Below are 20,329 nucleotides of genomic sequence, written 5' to 3'. Positions count from 1 at the left end.
TATATCTATAGTCACAATCTAAGCTGCAGTATTATACTCTATAGTCACAAACTAAGCTGCAGTATTATACTCTATAGTCACAATCTAAGCTGCAGTATTATATATCTATAGTCACAGTCTAAGCTGCAGTATTATATATCTATAGTCACAATCTAAGCTGCAGTATTATATATCTATAGTCACAATCTAAGCTGCAGTATTATACTCTATAGTCACAATCTAAGCTGCAGTGTTATACTCTATAGTCACAATCTAAGCTGCAGTGTTATATATCTATAGTCACATTCTAAGCTGCAGTATTATACTCTATAGTCACAATCTAAGCTGCAGTATTATATATCTATAGTCACAATCTAAGCTGCAGTATTATACTCTATAGTCACAATCTAAGCTGCAGTATTATATATCTATAGTCACAATCTAAGCTGCAGTATTATATATCTATAGTCACATTCTAAGCTGCAGTATTATACTCTATAGTCACAATCTAAGCTGCAGCATTATACTCTATAGTCACAATCTAAGCTGCAGTATTATATATCTATAATCACATTCTAAGCTGCAGTATTATACTCTATAGTCACAATCTAAGCTGCAGTATTATACTCTATAGTCACAATCTAAGCTGCAGTATTATATTCTATAGTCACAATCTAAGCTGCAGTATTATACTCTATAGTCACATTCTAAGCTGCAGTATTATACTCTATAGTCACAATCTAAGCTGCAGTATTATACTCTATAGTCACATTCTAAGCTGCAGTATTATACTCTATAGTCACATTCTAAGCTGCAGTATTATACTCTATAGTGACAATCTAAGCTGCAGTGTTATATATCTATAGTCACAATCTAAGCTGCAGTATTATACTCTATAGTCACAATCTAAGCTGCAGTATTATACTCTATAGTCACAATCTAAGCTGCAGTATTATACTCTATAGTCACAATCTAAGCTGCAGTATTATACTCTATAGTCACAATCTAAGCTGCAGTATTATATATCTATAGTCACAATCTAAGCTGCAGTATTATACTCTATAGTCACAATCTAAGCTGCAGTATTATACTCTATAGTCACATTCTAAGCTGCAGTATTATACTCTATAGTCACAATCTAAGCTGCAGTATTATATATCTATAGTCACATTCTAAGCTGCAGTATTATACTCTATAGTCACATTCTAAGCTGCAGTATTATATATCTATAGTCACAATCTAAGCTGCAGTATTATACTCTATAATCACAGTCTAAGCTGCAGTATTATACTCTATAGTCACAATCTAAGCTGCAGTATTATATATCTATAGTCACATTCTAAGCTGCAGTATTATATATCTATAGTCACATTCTAAGCTGCAGTATTATATATCTATAGTCACATTCTAAGCTGCAGTATTAAATATCTATAGTCACATTCTAAGCTGCAGTATTATACTCTATAGTCACATTCTAAGCTGCAGTATTATTTATCTATAGTCACATTCTAAGCTGCAGTATTATACTCTATAGTCACAATCTAAGCTGCAGTATTATACTCTAGTCACAATCTAAGCTGCAGTATTATATACTCTATAGTCACATTCTAAGCTGCAGTATTATACTCTATAGTCACAATCTAAGCTGCAGTATTATACTTTATAGTCACAATCTAAGCTGCAGTATTATACTCTATAGTCACAATCTAAGCTGCAGTATTATACTCTATAGTCACAATCTAAGCTGCAGTATTATACTCTATAGTCACATTCTAAGCTGCAGTATTATACTCTATAATCACAATCTAAGCTGCAGTGTTATACTCTATAGTCACAGTCTAAGCTGCAGTATTATACTCTATAGTCACAATCTAAGCTGCAGTATTATATATCTATAGTCACAATCTAAGCTGCAGTATTATACTCTATAGTCACAATCTAAGCTGCAGTATTATACTCTATAATCACAATCTAAGCTGCAGTGTTATACTCTATAGTCACAGTCTAAGCTGCAGTATTATACTCTATAGTCACAATCTAAGCTGCAGTATTATATATCTATAGTCACAATCTAAGCTGCAGTATTATACTCTATAGTCACAATCTAAGCTGCAGTATTATACTCTATAATCACAATCTAAGCTGCAGTATTATACTCTATAGTCACAATCTAAACTGCAGTATTATACTCTATAGTCACAATCTAAGCTGCAGTATTATACTCTATAGTCACATTCTAAGCTGCAGGATTATATATCTATAGTCACATTCTAAGCTGCAGTATTATACTCTATAGTCACAATCTAAACTGCAGTGTTATATATCTATAGTCACAATCTAAGCTGCAGTATTATACTCTATAGTCACAATCTAAGCTGCAGTATTATACTCTATAGTCACATTCTAAGCTGCAGTATTATATATCTATAGTCACAATCTAAGCTGCAGTATTATACTCTATAGTCACATTCTAAGCTGCAGTATTATACTCTATAGTCACAATCTAAACTGCAGTATTATATATCTATAGTCACATTCTAAGCTGCAGTATTATATATCTATAGTCACAATCTAAGCTGCAGTATTATACTCTATAGTCACAATCTAAGTTGCAGTATTATACTCTATAGTCACATTCTAAGCTGCAGTATTATACTCTATAGTCACATTCTAAGCTGCAGTATTATACTCTATAGTCACATTCTAAGCTGCAGTATTATACTCTATAGTCACAGTCTAAGCTGCAGTATTATATATCTATAGTCACAATCTAAGCTGCAGTATTATACTCTATAGTCACAATCTAAGCTGCAGTATTATACTCTATAGTCACAATCTAAGCTGCAGTATTATACTCTATAGTCACAATCTAAGCTGCAGTATTATACTCTATAGTCACATTCTAAGATGCAGTATTATACTCTATAGTCACAATCTAAGATGCAGTATTATTTATCTATAGTCACAATCTAAGCTGCAGTATTATATATCTATAGTCACAATCTAAGCTGCAGTATTATACTCTATAGTCACAATCTAAGCTGCAGTATTATTTATCTATAGTCACAGTCTAAGCTGCAGTATTATACTCTATAGTCACATTCTAAGCTGCAGTATTATATATCTATAGTCACAATCTAAGCTGCAGTATTATACTCTATAGTCACAATCTAAGCTGCAGTATTATACTCTATAGTCACAATCTAAGCTGCAGTATTATACTCTATAGTCACAATCTAAGCTGCAGTATTATACTCTATAGTCACATTCTAAGATGCAGTATTATACTCTATAGTCACAATCTAAGCTGCAGTATTATACTCTATAGTCACAATCTAAGCTGCAGTATTATACTCTATAGTCACAATCTAAGCTGCAGTATTATATATCTATAGTCACAATCTAAGCTGCAGTATTATACTCTATAGTCACAATCTAAGCTGCAGTATTATACTCTATAGTCACAATCTAAGCTGCAGCATTATACTCTATAGTCACAATCTAAGCTGCAGTATTATACTCTATAGTCACAATCTAAGATGCAGTATTATATATCTATAGTCACAATCTAAGCTGCAGTATTATATATCTATAGTCACAATCTAAGCTGCAGTATTATACTCTATAGTCACAATCTAAGCTGCAGTATTATATATCTATAGTCACAATCTAAGCTGCAGTATTATACTCTATAGTCACATTCTAAGCTGCAGTATTATACTCTATAGTCACAGTCTAAGCTGCAGTATTATTTATCTATAGTCACAATCTAAGCTGCAGTATTATATATCTATAGTCACATTCTAAGCTGCAGTATTATACTCTATAGTCACAATCTAAGCTGCAGTATTATATTCTATAGTCACAATCTAAGCTGCAGGATTATATATCTATAGTCACATTCTAAGCTGCAGTATTATACTCTATAGTCACATTCTAAGCTGCAGTATTATATATCTATAGTCACATTCTAAGCTGCAGTATTATACTCTATAGTCACAATCTAAGCTGCAGTATTATATATCTATAGTCACATTCTAAGCTGCAGTATTATACTCTATAGTCACAATCTAAGCTGCAGTATTATACTCTATAGTCACAATCTAAGCTGCAGTGTTATATATCTATAGTCACAATCTAAGCTGCAGTATTATACTCTATAGTCACAGTCTAAGCTGCAGTATTATATATCTATAGTCACATTCTAAGCTGCAGTATTATACTCTATAGTCACAGTCTAAGCTGCAGTATTATATATCTATAGTCACAATCTAAGCTGCAGTATTATACTCTATAGTCACAATCTAAGCTGCAGTATTATATATCTATAGTCACATTCTAAGCTGCAGTATTATACTCTATAGTCACAATCTAAGCTGCAGTATTATATATCTATAGTCACAGTCTAAGCTACAGTATTATATATCTATAGTCACAGTCTAAGCTGCAGTATTATATATCTATAGTCACAATCTAAGCTGCAGTATTATACTCTATAGTCACATTCTAAGCTGCAGTATTATATATCTATAGTCACATTCTAAGCTGCAGTATTATATATCTATAGTCACAATCTAAGCTGCAGTATTATATATCTATAGTCACAATCTAAGCTGTAGTATTATACTCTATAGTCACATTCTAAGCTGCAGTATTATACTCTATAGTCACATTCTAAGCTGCAGTATTATACTCTATAGTCACATTCTAAGCTGCAGTATTATATATCTATAGTCACAATCTAAGCTGCAGTATTATACTCTATAGTCACAATCTAAGCTGCAGTATTATACTCTATAGTCACAATCTAAGCTGCAGTATTATACTCTATAGTCACAATCTAAGCTGCAGTATTATTTATCTATAGTCACATTCTAAGCTGCAGTATTATTTATCTATAGTCACAATCTAAGCTGCAGTATTATACTCTATAGTCACAATCTAAGCTGCAGTATTATTTATCTATAGTCACATTCTAAGCTGCAGTATTATTTATCTATAGTCACAATCTAAGCTGCAGTATTATACTCTATAGTCACATTCTAAGCTGCAGTATTATTTATCTATAGTCACAATCTAAGCTGCAGTATTATACTCTATAGTCACATTCTAAGCTGCAGTATTATACTCTATAGTCACAATCTAAGCTGCAGTATTATTTATCTATAGTCACAATCTAAGCTGCAGTATTATACTCTATAGTCACAATCTAAGCTGCAGTATTATACTCTATAGTCACAATCTAAGCTGCAGTATTATACTCTATAGTCACATTCTAAGCTGCAGTATTATACTCTATAGTCACAATCTAAGCTGCAGTATTATTTATCTATAGTCACAATCTAAGCTGCAGTATTATATATCTATAGTCACAATCTAAGCTGCAGTATTATATATCTATAGTCACAATCTAAGCTGCAGTATTATACTCTATAGTCACAATCTAAGCTGCAGTATTATATATCTATAGTCACAGTCTAAGCTGCAGTATTATACTCTATAGTCACAATCTAAACTGCAGTATTATTTATCTATAGTCACAATCTAAGCTGCAGTATTATATATCTATAGTCACATTCTAAGCTGCAGTATTATACTCTATAGTCACAATCTAAGCTGCAGTATTATACTCTATAGTCACAATCTAAGCTGCAGTATTATATATCTATAGTCACAATCTAAGCTGCAGTATTATACTCTATAGTCACAATCTAAGCTGCAGTATTATATATCTATAGTCACAATCTAAGCTGCAGTATTATACTCTATAGTCACATTCTAAGCTGCAGTATTATACTCTATAGTCACAATCTAAGCTGCAGTATTATACTCTATAGTCACATTCTAAGCTGCAGTGTTATATATCTATAGTCACATTCTAAGCTGCAGTATTATACTCTATAGTCACAATCTAAGCTGCAGTATTATATATCTATAGTCAAAATCTAAGCTGCAGTATTATACTCTATAGTCACAATCTAAGCTGCAGTATTATACTCTATAGTCACATTCTAAGCTGCAGTATTATACTCTATAGTCACAATCTAAGCTGCAGTGTTATATATCTATAGTCACAATCTAAGCTGCAGTGTTATATATCTATAGTCACATTCTAAGCTGCAGTATTATACTCTATAGTCACATTCTAAGCTGCAGTGTTATATATCTATAGTCACAATCTAAGCTGCAGTATTATATATCTATAGTCACATTCTAAGCTGCAGTATTATAAATCTATAGTCACAATCTAAGCTGCAGTATTATACTCTATAGTCACATTCTAAGCTGCAGTATTATATATCTATAGTCACAATCTAAGCTGCAGTATTATATATCTATAGTCACATTCTAAGCTGCAGTATTATACTCTATAGTCACAATCTAAGCTGCAGTATTATACTCTATAGTCACATTCTAAGCTGCAGTATTATAAATCTATAGTCACATTCTAAGCTGCAGTATTATACTCTATAGTCACAATCTAAGCTGCAGTATTATATATCTATAGTCAAAATCTAAGCTGCAGTATTATACTCTATAGTCACATTCTAAGCTGCAGTATTATACTCTATAGTCACAATCTAAGCTGCAGTATTATACTCTATAGTCACAGTCTAAGCTGCAGTATTATATATCTATAGTCAAAATCTAAGCTGCAGTATTATACTCTATAGTCACATTCTAAGCTGCAGTATTATACTCTATAGTCACAGTCTAAGCTGCAGTATTATATATCTATAGTCAAAATCTAAGCTGCAGTATTATACTCTATAGTCACATTCTAAGCTGCAGTATTATACTCTATAGTCACATTCTAAGCTGCAGTATTATATATCTATAGTCACAATCTAAGCTGCAGTGTTATATATCTATAGTCACAATCTAAGCTGCAGGGTTATATATCTATAGTCACATTCTAAGCTGCAGTATTATACTCTATAGTCACAGTCTAAGCTGCAGTATTATATATCTATAGTCACAATCTAAGCTGCAGTATTATATATCTATAGTCACAGTCTAAGCTGCAGTATTATATATCTATAGTCACATTCTAAGCTGCAGTATTATATATCTATAGTCACAATCTAAGCTGCAGTATTATATATCTATAGTCACAATCTAAGCTGCAGTATTATATATCTATAGTCACAATCTTAGCTGCAGTATTATATATCTATAGTCACAATCTAAGCTGCAGTATTATACTCTATAGTCACAATCTAAGCTGCAGTGTTATACTCTATAGTCACAATCTAAGCTGCAGTATTATACTCTATAGTCACAATCTAAGCTGCAGTGTTATATATCTATAGTCACATTCTAAGCTGCAGTATTATACTCTATAGTCACATTCTAAGCTGCAGTGTTATACTCTATAGTCACAATCTAAGCTGCAGTATTATACTCTATAGTCACATTCTAAGCTGCAGTATTATATATCTATAGTCACAATCTAAGCTGCAGTATTATACTCTATAGTCACAATCTAAGCTGCAGTATTATACTCTATAGTCACAATCTAAGCTGCAGTATTATACTCTATAGTCACATTCTAAGCTGCAGTATTATATATCTATAGTCACAATCTAAGCTGCAGTATTATACTCTATAGTCACAATCTAAGCTGCAGTATTATATATCTATAGTCACAATCTAAGCTGCAGTATTATACTCTATAGTCACAATCTAAGCTGCAGTATTATACTCTATAGTCACATTCTAAGATGCAGTATTATATATCTATAGTCACAATCTAAGCTGCAGTATTATATATCTATAGTCACAATCTAAGCTGCAGTATTATACTCTATAGTCACAATCTAAACTGCAGTATTATACTCTATAGTCACATTCTAAGCTGCAGTGTTATACTCTATAGTCACAATCTAAGCTGCAGTATTATACTCTATAGTCACAGTCTAAGCTGCAGGGTTATATATCTATAGTCACAATCTAAGCTGCAGTATTATACTCTATAGTCACAGTCTAAGCTGCAGTATTATACTCTATAGTCACAATCTAAGCTGCAGTATTATACTCTATAGTCACAATCTAAGCTGCAGTGTTATACTCTATAGTCACATTCTAAGCTGCAGTATTATACTCTATAGTCACAATCTAAGCTGCAGTATTATACTCTATAGTCACAATCTAAGCTGCAGTATTATACTCTATAGTCACAATCTAAGCTGCAGTATTATATATCTATAGTCACATTCTAAGCTGCAGTGTTATATATCTATAGTCACATTCTAAGCTGCAGTATTATACTCTATAGTCACAATCTAAGCTGCAGTATTATATATCTATAGTCACATTCTAAGCTGCAGTATTATACTCTATAGTCACAATCTAAACTGCAGTATTATACTCTATAGTCACAATATAAGCTGCAGTATTATACTCTATAGTCACAATCTAAGCTGCAGTATTATATATCTATAGTCACATTCTAAGCTGCAGTATTATACTCTATAGTCACAATATAAGCTGCAGTATTATACTCTATAGTCACAATCTAAGCTGCAGTATTATTTATCTATAGTCACAATCTAAGCTGCAGTATTATACTCTATAGTCACAATCTAAGCTGCAGTATTATACTCTATAGTCACAATCTAAGCTGCAGTATTATATATCTATAGTCACAATCTAAGCTGCAGTATTATTTATCTATAGTCACAGTCTAAGCTGCAGTATTATACTCTATAGTCACAATCTAAGCTGCAGTATTATACTCTATAGTCACATTCTAAGCTGCAGTATTATACTCTATAGTCACAATCTAAACTGCAGTATTATTTATCTATAGTCACAGTCTAAGCTGCAGTATTATACTCTATAGTCACAATCTAAGCTGCAGTATTATATATCTATAGTCACAATCTAAGCTGCAGTATTATACTCTATAGTCACAATCTAAGCTGCAGTATTATACTCTATAGTCACAATCTAAGCTGCAGTATTATATATCTATAGTCACAATCTAAGCTGCAGTATTATTTATCTATAGTCACAGTCTAAGCTGCAGTATTATACTCTATAGTCACAATCTAAGCTGCAGTATTATACTCTATAGTCACATTCTAAGCTGCAGTATTATACTCTATAGTCACAATCTAAACTGCAGTATTATTTATCTATAGTCACAGTCTAAGCTGCAGTATTATACTCTATAGTCACAATCTAAGCTGCAGTATTATACTCTATAGTCACAATCTAAGCTGCAGTATTATACTCTATAGTCACAATCTAAGCTGCAGTGTTATACTATATAGTCACAATCTAAGCTGCAGTATTATATATCTATAGTCACAATCTAAGCTGCAGTATTATACTCTATAGTCACAATCTAAGCTGCAGTGTTATACTCTATAGTCACATTCTAAGCTGCAGTATTATACTCTATAGTCACATTCTAAGCTGCAGTATTATATTCTATAGTCACAATCTAAGCTGCAGTATTATACTCTATAGTCACAATCTAAGCTGCAGTATTATATATCTATAGTCACATTCTAAGCTGCAGTATTATACTCTATAGTCACAATCTAAGCTGCAGTATTATACTCTATAGTCACAATCTAAGCTGCAGTATTATACTCTATAGTCACATTCTAAGCTGCAGTATTATATATCTATAGTCACAATCTAAGCTGCAGTATTATACTCTATAGTCACATTCTAAGCTGCAGTATTATATATCTATAGTCACAATCTAAGCTGCAGTATTATACTCTATAGTCACAATCTAAGCTGCAGTATTATATATCTATAGTCACAATCTAAGCTGCTGTATTATACTCTATAGTCACAATCTAAGCTGCAGTATTATACTCTATAGTCACAATCTAAGCTGCAGTATTATATATCTATAGTCACAATCTAAGCTGCAGTATTATACTCTATAGTCACAATCTAAGCTGCAGTATTATACTCTATAGTCACAATCTAAGCTGCAGTATTATACTCTATAGTCACAATCTAAGCTGCAGTATTATACTCTATAGTCACAATCTAAGCTGCAGTGTTATATATCTATAGTCACAATCTAAGATGCAGTATTATATATCTATAGTCACATTCTAAGCTGCAGTATTATACTCTATAGTCACAATCTAAGCTGCAGTATTATACTCTATAGTCACAATCTAAGCTGCAGTATTATACTCTATAGTCACATTCTAAGCTGCAGTGTTATATATCTATAGTCACATTCTAAGCTGCAGTATTATACTCTATAGTCACATTCTAAGCTGCAGTATTATACTCTATAGTCACAGTCTAAGCTGCAGTATTATACTCTATAGTCACATTCTAAGCTGCAGTATTATATATCTATAGTCACAGTCTAAGCTACAGTATTATATATCTATAGTCACATTCTAAGCTGCAGTATTATACTCTATAGTCACAATCTAAGCTGCAGTATTATACTCTATAGTCACATTCTAAGCTGCAGTATTATATATCTATAGTCACAATCTAAGCTGCAGTATTATACTCTATAGTCACAATCTAAGCTGCAGTATTATATATCTATAGTCACAATCTAAGCTGCAGTATTATACTCTATAGTCACATTCTAAGCTGCAGTATTATACTCTATAGTCACAGTCTAAGCTGCAGTATTATATATCTATAGTCACAGTCTAAGCTGCAGTATTATATATCTATAGTCACATTCTAAGCTGCAGTATTATACTCTATAGTCACATTCTAAGCTGCAGTATTATATATCTATAGTCACAATCTAAGCTGCAGTATTATTTATCTATAGTCACAATCTAAACTGCAGTATTATACTCTATAGTCACAATCTAAGCTGCAGTATTATACTCTATAGTCACAATCTAAGCTGCAGTATTATACTCTATAGTCACAATCTAAGCTGCAGTATTATACTCTATAGTCACAATCTAAGCTGCAGTGTTATACTCTATAGTCACAATCTAAGCTGCAGTATTATACTCTATAGTGACAATCTAAGCTGCAGTATTATAAATCTATAGTCACATTCTAAGCTGCAGTATTATACTCTATAGTCACAATCTAAGCTGCAGTATTATAAATCTATAGTCACATTCTAAGCTGCAGTATTATATTCTATAGTCACAATCTAAGCTGCAGTATTATATATCTATAGTCACAATCTAAGCTGCAGTATTATACTCTATAGTCACAATCTAAGCTGCAGTATTATATATCTATAGTCACATTCTAAGCTGCAGTATTATATATCTATAGTCACAATCTAAGCTGCAGTATTATACTCTATAGTCACATTCTAAGCTGCAGTGTTATACTCTATAGTCACAATCTAAGCTGCAGTGTTATATATCTATAGTCACAATCTAAGCTGCAGTATTATATATCTATAGTCACATTCTAAGCTGCAGTATTATACTCTATAGTCACAATCCAAGCTGCAGTATTATATATCTATAGTCACAATCTAAGCTGCAGTATTATATTCTATAGTCACAATCTAAGCTGCAGTATTATATTCTATAGTCACAATCTAAGCTGCAGTATTATACTCTATAGTCACAATCTAAGCTGCAGTATTATTTATCTATAGTCACAATCTAAGCTGCAGTATTATATATCTATAGTCACAATCTAAGCTGCAGTATTATATTCTATAGTCACAATCTAAGCTGCAGTATTATATTCTATAGTCACAATCTAAGCTGCAGTATTATACTCTATAGTCACAATCTAAGCTGCAGTATTATTTATCTATAGTCACAATCTAAGCTGCAGTATTATATATCTATAGTCACATTCTAAGCTGCAGTATTATACTCTATAGTCACATTCTAAGCTGCAGTATTATATATCTATAGTCACATTCTAAGCTGCAGTATTATACTCTATAGTCACAATCTAAGCTGCAGTATTATATATCTATAGTCACATTCTAAGCTGCAGTATTATACTCTATAGTCACAATCTAAGCTGCAGTATTATACTCTATAGTCACAATCTAAGCTGCAGTGTTATATATCTATAGTCACAATCTAAGCTGCAGTATTATACTCTATAGTCACAGTCTAAGCTGCAGTATTATATATCTATAGTCACATTCTAAGCTGCAGTATTATACTCTATAGTCACAGTCTAAGCTGCAGTATTATATATCTATAGTCACAATCTAAGCTGCAGTATTATACTCTATAGTCACAATCTAAGCTGCAGTATTATATATCTATAGTCACATTCTAAGCTGCAGTATTATACTCTATAGTCACAATCTAAGCTGCAGTATTATACTCTATAGTCACATTCTAAGCTGCAGTATTATACTCTATAGTCACAATCTAAGCTGCAGTATTATACTCTATAGTCACATTCTAAGCTGCAGTATTATACTCTGTAGTCACAGTCTAAGCTACAGTATTATATATCTATAGTCACATTCTAGGCTGCAGTATTATACTCTATAGTCACAGTCTAAGCTGCAGTATTATATATCTATAGTCACAATCTAAGCTGCAGTATTATATTCTATAGTCACAATCTAAGCTGCAGTATTATACTCTATAGTCACAATCTAAGCTGCAGTATTATTTATCTATAGTCACATTCTAAGCTGCAGTATTATTTATCTATAGTCACAATCTAAACTGCAGTATTATACTCTATAGTCACAATCTAAGCTGCAGTATTATTTATCTATAGTCACATTCTAAGCTGCAGTATTATTTATCTATAGTCACAATCTAAGCTGCAGTATTATACTCTATAGTCACAATCTAAGCTGCATTATTATTTATCTATAGTCACATTCTAAGCTGCAGTATTATTTATCTATAGTTACAATCTAAGCTGCAGTATTATACTCTATAGTCACATTCTAAGCTGCAGTATTATTTATCTATAGTCACATTCTAAGCTGCAGTATTATATATCTATAGTCACATTCTAAGCTGCAGTATTATACTCTATAGTCACAATCTAAGATGCAGTATTATTTATCTATAGTCACAATCTAAGCTGCAGTATTATACTCTATAGTCACAATCTAAGCTGCAGTATTATACTCTATAGTCACAATCTAAGCTGCAGTATTATTTATCTATAGTCACAATCTAAGCTGCAGTATTATATATCTATAGTCACAATCTAAGCTGCAGTATTATATATCTATAGTCACAGTCTAAGCTGCAGTATTATACTCTATAGTCACATTCTAAGCTGCAGTATTATACTCTATAGTCACAATCTAAACTGCAGTATTATTTATCTATAGTCACAATCTAAGCTGTAGTAGTATATATCTATAGTCACATTCTAAGCTGCAGTATTATACTCTATAGTCACAATCTAAGCTGCAGTATTATACTCTAAAGTCACAATCTAAGCTGCAGTATTATATATCTATAGTCACAATCTAAGCTGCAGTATTATACTCTATAGTCACAATCTAAGCTGCAGTGTTATATATCTATAGTCACAATCTAAGCTGCAGTATTATACTCTATAGTCACAATCTAAGCTGCAGTATTATACTCTATAGTCACAATCTAAGCTGCAGTATTATACTCTATAGTCACAATCTAAACTGCAGGGTTATATATCTATAGTCACAATCTAAGCTGCAGTATTATACTCTATAGTCACAATCTAAGCTGCAGTATTATATATCTATAGTCACATTCTAAGCTGCAGTATTATATATCTATAGTCACATTCTAAGCTGCAGTATTATATATCTATAGTCACATTCTAAGCTGCAGTATTATACTCTATAGTCACAATCTAAGCTGCAGTATTATACTCTATAGTCACATTCTAAGCTGCAGTATTATACTCTATAGTCACAGTCTAAGCTGCAGTATTATATATCTATAGTCACAATCTAAGCTGCAGTATTATACTCTATAGTCACAATCTAAGCTGCAGTATTATACTCTATAGTCACAATCTAAGCTGCAGTATTATACTCTATAGTCACAATCTAAGCTGCAGTATTATATATCTATAGTCACAATCTAAGCTGCAGTATTATACTCTATAGTCACAATCTAAGCTGCAGTATTATACTCTATAGTCACAATCTAAGCTGCAGTATTATACTCTATAGTCACAATCTAAGCTGCAGTATTATACTCTATAGTCACATTCTAAGCTGCAGTATTATACTCAGGTTACACCGAGAGCAGCATTCACAAGGCTTCCTGTTATACCCCAGGCTGCACAATCTCATGTTTCTACTATTTAAATGCTTGTACAGATGTTTTCTTTGCTGCAGCTGATTTTTTGATCAGATTTTAGGACGATATCTGACAATTAGAGGATTTCGAGTAGCATCAAGCAGAATTATGAATGCAGCTCTGTACTGGAGAATTAGGTCTTTAAGATGTTTCACAACCTGTCACCACAAAAAGACTGACACTACACTATATACAGTATACAATATCAAAGAGATATTACCTCAATGGGACATACTGGGACTCAATGAGAAGCACCCACCACCACCTCCACACGTGTTCTTCACCCTTCATCAGGAGATGAGGATGGGTTCATCCGCCTTCATTAAAGGGAAAAATGTTTTCAAACCAACTGGTGCCAGAAAGTTAAACAGATTTGTAAATGACTTCTATTTAAAAATATGAACCCTTCCAGTACTTATCAGCTGCTGTATACTACAGAGGAAGTTGTGTAGTTCTTTCCAGTCTGACTACAGTCCTCTCTGCTGACACCTCTGTCCATTTTAGGAACTCTCCAGAGCAGGAGAGGTTTGCTATGGGGATTTGCTTCTACTCTGGACAGTTCCTTATATGGACAGAGGTGTCAGCAGAGAGCACTGTGGTCAGACCGGAAAGAACTACACACCTTTCTGTGGAGCATACAGTAGCTGATAAGTACTGGAAGGATTAAGATTCTTAATAGAACTAATTTACAAATCTGTTTAACTTTCTGGCACCAGTTGATTTTAAAACACTTGTTTTCCGTATAACCGGCGGTATCAGGACTCCTTTTTTGCTCTGTGATCTGTAATTTTTATTGATACCATATTTGCTTTTATAAATTTTAATACATTTTTAATTCATTTTTTTGGGATAAAATTTGATGAATTTTGTACTTTTATTTTTTTACGTTCACCATACAGTATCATTAACATTTTATTTTAATAGTTCGGATATTTACACACGCGGCAATCCCAAATATGTACATAAAATATTTTTTTACACTTTTTGGGGGTGAAATGGGTAAAATGGGACAATTTACGTTTTTATTGGGGGAGGGGGGTTTTCAAAATTTTTTTTTTTTTTTTTTTTTTTTACACTTTAATAGTCCCCATAGGGGACTATTTATAGCAATCATTCGATTGCTAATACTGTTCAGTGCTATCGCCTAGCACTGATCAGTGTTATCGGCAGAAGACCCGTGGAAGGCAGCAGAGGCAGGTGAGGGGACCTCCGTCTGCCATTCTGGATGATCGTATCGCTGCGGCAGCGCTGCGGGTGATTCGATCATCCATTTTAGTGACCGTGATCTGTATTGATCACAGCATCTGAGGGGTTAATGGCGGACATCCGTGCGATCGTGGATGTCCGCCATTACCGGCGGGTCCCTGGTTGCTGTCAGCAGCCTGGACCTGTCACGCATGACCCGAGCATCGCTCCGATGCTCGAGGTTATGCGTAGGACGTAAATGTGCGTCCTGGTGTGTTAAGTACCAGCTCATCAGGACGTACATTTACGTCCGGCGTTGTTAAGGGGTTAATACCCCGGATATGTTCTATCATGCGCATGTTCAATTCTCTAGTGGTCATCCCAACATATATATCCTTACAAGGACATTGTACATGATTGACCACACCTGGTGTCCATCAATGATGGTGTAGACCAGTGGTCTCAAACTGTGGCCCTCCCAGATGTTGCAAAACTTCAACTCCCAGCATGGCCGGATAGCCAACTGCTGTCCGGGCATGCTGGGAGTTGAAGTTTTGCTACATCTGGAGGGCCACAGTTTGAGACCACTGGTGTAGACTATAGGATAGGGTCTCGATAGTGCCTCCACAACCCACACGTGGGCTGTTACCCCTTGGGGGACCCTTAGATCCAAACAATATTGATTTGTTGTGATCTGGGTGGTATAGTGATTCCTAACAAGCATATCCCTTAGGTTAGATGACCTCCTTAGTGTCCTCAAAGGTACCGGGTCTAAAGTTTGTTAAATAGGCTGTGTCATTAAAACCAATTTTTGATATTGCTCTTCTTATGGTAAATAAAAAATCTTTCTAATGTACTTATTAAAAATAAATAAAAAAAAAAAAGCCTTCTATGTTTTGTGTTTAAAAAAGCTGCCACTAGGTGTCTGCCTATTTGTCCAGAGCACATTTCCCCCCATCTCCTGCACTGACTTTGGACTCCTGCTGGCCTGACAGAAGTCCAAAATCAGGAAATGCTGAGGAGGGTGTGTGCAGCCTTATCCAATCATAGCTCATCTCACACTGAACTGCTCTGGGCTGTGTGTAGCAGAGTGAGGGAGGAAGTTCTCCCCTGGATGGCTTCAGATGATGTCACACCTGCTGGGGAACGCCCCTTCCCAGTCTGTGAATCTGACTGAGACTGAGCAGAAAATATAGAGCAATATCAAGGTAGAAAACTAAAAAATAATAAAAATAAAGGCAGGGGGTGGTTTATCATGATGGGGGCAGTGACCTGGGAGGATTATAAAATGTAACGAGATCATGAGAGGTGCTCTTTAAAGCAGTGGTCTCAAACTGAGGCCCTCCAGATATGGCAATGTTGAAGATTAACTCATCGTTCTTGTACATAATGTATATACGGAAGCATAGAGAAATAAATCAGACAGAGCCATTGTGCTTTAGCGTTCTGTGTGCTGTCCACTGGCTATATTTTAAATCGTTCAAGCTTATATCACCTTTGTCATTAACATAAGTTCCCACCCCCTGCTAGGGGGAAAGGCATGCCACTCCTCAGTTTTTCCCGGGCTCTCTTTGTTCAAAATCTTCAGACAATGGGAGGGGTGATATGAGAGAGAGCAGATAGGGGAGGAGTGGACAAATAACAGGAATGTGGGGTCTTTATCCTAATTGGGCATTTTACATATACAGTATATAAGATTTATATATACACACATATAAATCTATATAAATCTATCACAGCAAAACCTCAACTCCCAGCATGCCTGGACAGCCATGGGCTGTCCAGGCATGCTGGGAGTTGAAGTCTTGCCACATCTGGAGGGCCACAGTTTGAGACCACTGCTTTAACCACTTAAGGACCCAGGACGTACTTGTATGCCCTGAGTCCGCTCTCTTACTATAACGCGGGGCCACATAGCGGGTCAGGCCTGGCCGGGACCTGTGGCTGATCGCACGTGGCACTGATCACAGTGCCACGCGTTATTAACCCTTTAAACGCGGCGTTCAAAGTTGATCACCGTGAATGAAACTACCCCCGGCTAGCTCAGTGGACAAAATTGCGGCGTCCCAAACAGCTGGAGGACAAATGGAGGATCCCTACCTGCCTCCTGCGTGTCCGATCGCCGAATGACTGCTCCGTGCCTGAGATCCAGGCATGAGCAGTCAAGTGGCAGAATCATTGATCAATATTATCCCATGGGATAACAATGATCAATGTAAAAGATCAGTGTGTGCAGTGTTCTAGCCTCCTATGGGATAACAATGATCAATGTAAAAGATCAGTGTGTGCAGTGTTATAGCCCCCTATGGGATAACAATGATCAGTATAAGAGATTAGTGTGTGCAGTGTTATAGCCCCCTATGGGATAACAATGATCAGTATAAGAGATCAGTGTGTGCAGTGTTAAAGCCCCCTATGGGATAACAATGATCAGTGTAAGAGAGCAGTGTGTGCAGTGTTATATACTCCCATGGGGGCTATAAAATTGCAAAAAAAAATAATAATAATTAAAATCATTTAACCCCTTCCCTAATAAAAGTAAGAATCACCCCCCTTTTCCCATTTAAAAAAAAAAAACTGTGTGAATAAAAATAAACATATGTGGTATCACTGCGTGCGGAAATGTCCGATTTATAAAAATATATCATTGATTAAACCGCATGGTCAATGGCGTACGCGCAGAAAAATTCCAAAATAGCGTATTTTTGATCACTTTTTATATCATGAAAAAATTTATAAAAGGCGATCAAAAAGTCCGATCAATACAAATGAGTCCTCATACCGCCCCGTACGCGGAAAAGTAAAAAAGTTATAGGGGTCAGAAGATGACAATTTTAAATGTATTCATTTTCGTGCATGTAGTTATGATTTTTTCCAGAAGTATGACAAAATCCAACCTATATAAATAGGGTATCAGTATAACCGTTTGGACCTACAGAATAAAGAGAAGGGGTCATATTTACCGAAAAATTTACTGGGTAGAAACGGAAGCCCCCAAAAGTTACAAAATGGCGTTTTATTTTCTTCAATTTATCTTGCACGCTGATTTCTTTTTTTCCGTTTCGCCGTAGATTTTTGGGTAAAATGACTGATGTCATTACAAAGTAGAATTGGTGGCGCAAAAAATAAGCCATCATATGGATTTTAGGCAAAATTTAAAGAATTATGATTTTTTTTGGCAAAATTTTAAGAATTATGATTTTTTTTTTAAAGGTAAGGAGGCAAAAACGGAAAAACCCTGAGTCCTTAAGGGGTTAAAGCAGTGGTCTCAAATTGAGGCCCTCCAGATGTGGTAAAACTTCAACTCTGGGCATGTTAGGAGTTGAAGTTTTGCCACATCTGGAGGGCCACAGTTTGAGACCACTGCTTTCAAGGTTATCATAAGTCATCAAAATGCACTAATGTTTAGATAAAATGGCGCACATGCCAGACCCTTGTTTAAGAGATGTCTCTGAGATGTTCCCATCATCCCCCTGACGGCCATCTTTGGCACTAGACGATTTTTTCCTTGTTTTGCAGCCATGTCTCCGCTCATCTCTGTTTTGTTTGCAGACTCCTCTTTGCGTTCCTGCTGATCCTGGTCACACCGGCGACTACTCTCCTTGGCAGCATCTTCCTGTACCGAGAACTCATTGAGTATCCCGTGACCTTTTTGGAATGCTGGCAGATCTTCCTCCAGGCCATCGCCGGGGGCATGCTGGACCACTACCTCTACGGATCGCTGCTTTTCCCCTTCATTTCCTTCTTTGTATACCCCTGCTGGCTGCAGCTATGGAACGTGGTCTTCTGGAAGTAACAGCCAGACTGGGTTTTATTTCTTCCTAAAAAATAATCTTTCTTGGCAAAAAAAAGTCTAAAGGAAACGTAGAGGAGTCCGTAACACTTGATGTGAAGAGGATTCTGGGGAAGATGAGGCCCATCTGAAGGCAGCGATGCACTGGGGGGTGGTGGATGACGTCCAGCAGGAGGAATCCTGAAAAAGATGGAAAATATTTATTGGAACGGTTGTGAGAAGCATGAGACGTTTCACTGATTATTTTTGGACTTTCTTTTCAGTTGTATGTTTGTTTCGTGGAAAATACGTTTTCAGTATGAGCAGATGAGACTCCTGAGTGACTACGAGCAATGCTGAATGGAAGCTGTAATGGATAAAATATTCACATGAAACGGGAGCCAGACAGTGACCACTCCTTTATTACTGCTTCATTAACCATGAAAAAATAAATAAAAAGTTTTTTTTAAAAAATTAGAACTCATGTTATCTACAAGAATATAACTGCTATAATACTGCTCCTATGTACAAGAATATAACTACTATAATACTGCTCCTATATACAAGAATATAACCACTATAATACTGCTCCTATATACAAGAATATACCTACTATAATACTGCTCCTATATACAAGAATATATCTACTATAATACTGCTCCTATATACAAGAATATAACTACTATAACACTGCTCCTATATACAAGAATATAACTACTATAATACTGCTCCTATATACAAGAATATAACTACTATAATACTGCTCCTATATACAAGAATATAACTACTATAATACTGCTCCTATATAAAAGAATATAACTACTATAATACTGCTCCGATATACAAGAATATAACTACTATAATACTGCTCCTATATACAAGAATATAACTACTATAATACTGTCTCCTATATACAAGAATATAACTACTATAATACTGCTCCTATATACAAGAATATAACTACTATAATACTGTCTCCTATATACAAGAATATAACTACTATAATACTGCTCCTATATACAAGAATATAACCACTATAATACTGCTCCTATATACAAGAATATACCTGCTATAATACTGCTCCTATATACAAGAATATACCTGCTATAATACTGCTCCTATATACAAGAATATAACTACTATAACACTGCTCCTATATACAAGAATATAACTA

The 20,329-nt window shown here is 34.5% G+C and overlaps 1 protein-coding gene across 1 annotated transcript in view; it reads left to right on the top strand.

Annotated features, from left to right (window-relative positions):
- GPAA1 (glycosylphosphatidylinositol anchor attachment 1) overlaps positions 1-19,608 on the top strand; it is a 48,273-nt gene extending 28,665 nt beyond the window's left edge. The window contains exon 13 of the mRNA XM_056522874.1: positions 18,936-19,608. Coding sequence (XP_056378849.1) covers positions 18,936-19,179 — 244 coding nt within the window. The 3' untranslated portion in view covers positions 19,180-19,608. The remainder of the gene's footprint in view (positions 1-18,935) is intronic.
- Positions 19,609-20,329: the final 721 nt, after the last annotated feature.

Source organism: Hyla sarda, chromosome 5 (assembly GCF_029499605.1).
Source record: "Hyla sarda isolate aHylSar1 chromosome 5, aHylSar1.hap1, whole genome shotgun sequence".
In the NCBI taxonomy this organism is placed as follows: Eukaryota; Metazoa; Chordata; class Amphibia; order Anura; family Hylidae; genus Hyla; species Hyla sarda.
The sequence above is the reverse complement of the archived record's forward strand: the minus strand, read 5'-3'. Positions and strand labels throughout refer to the sequence as shown.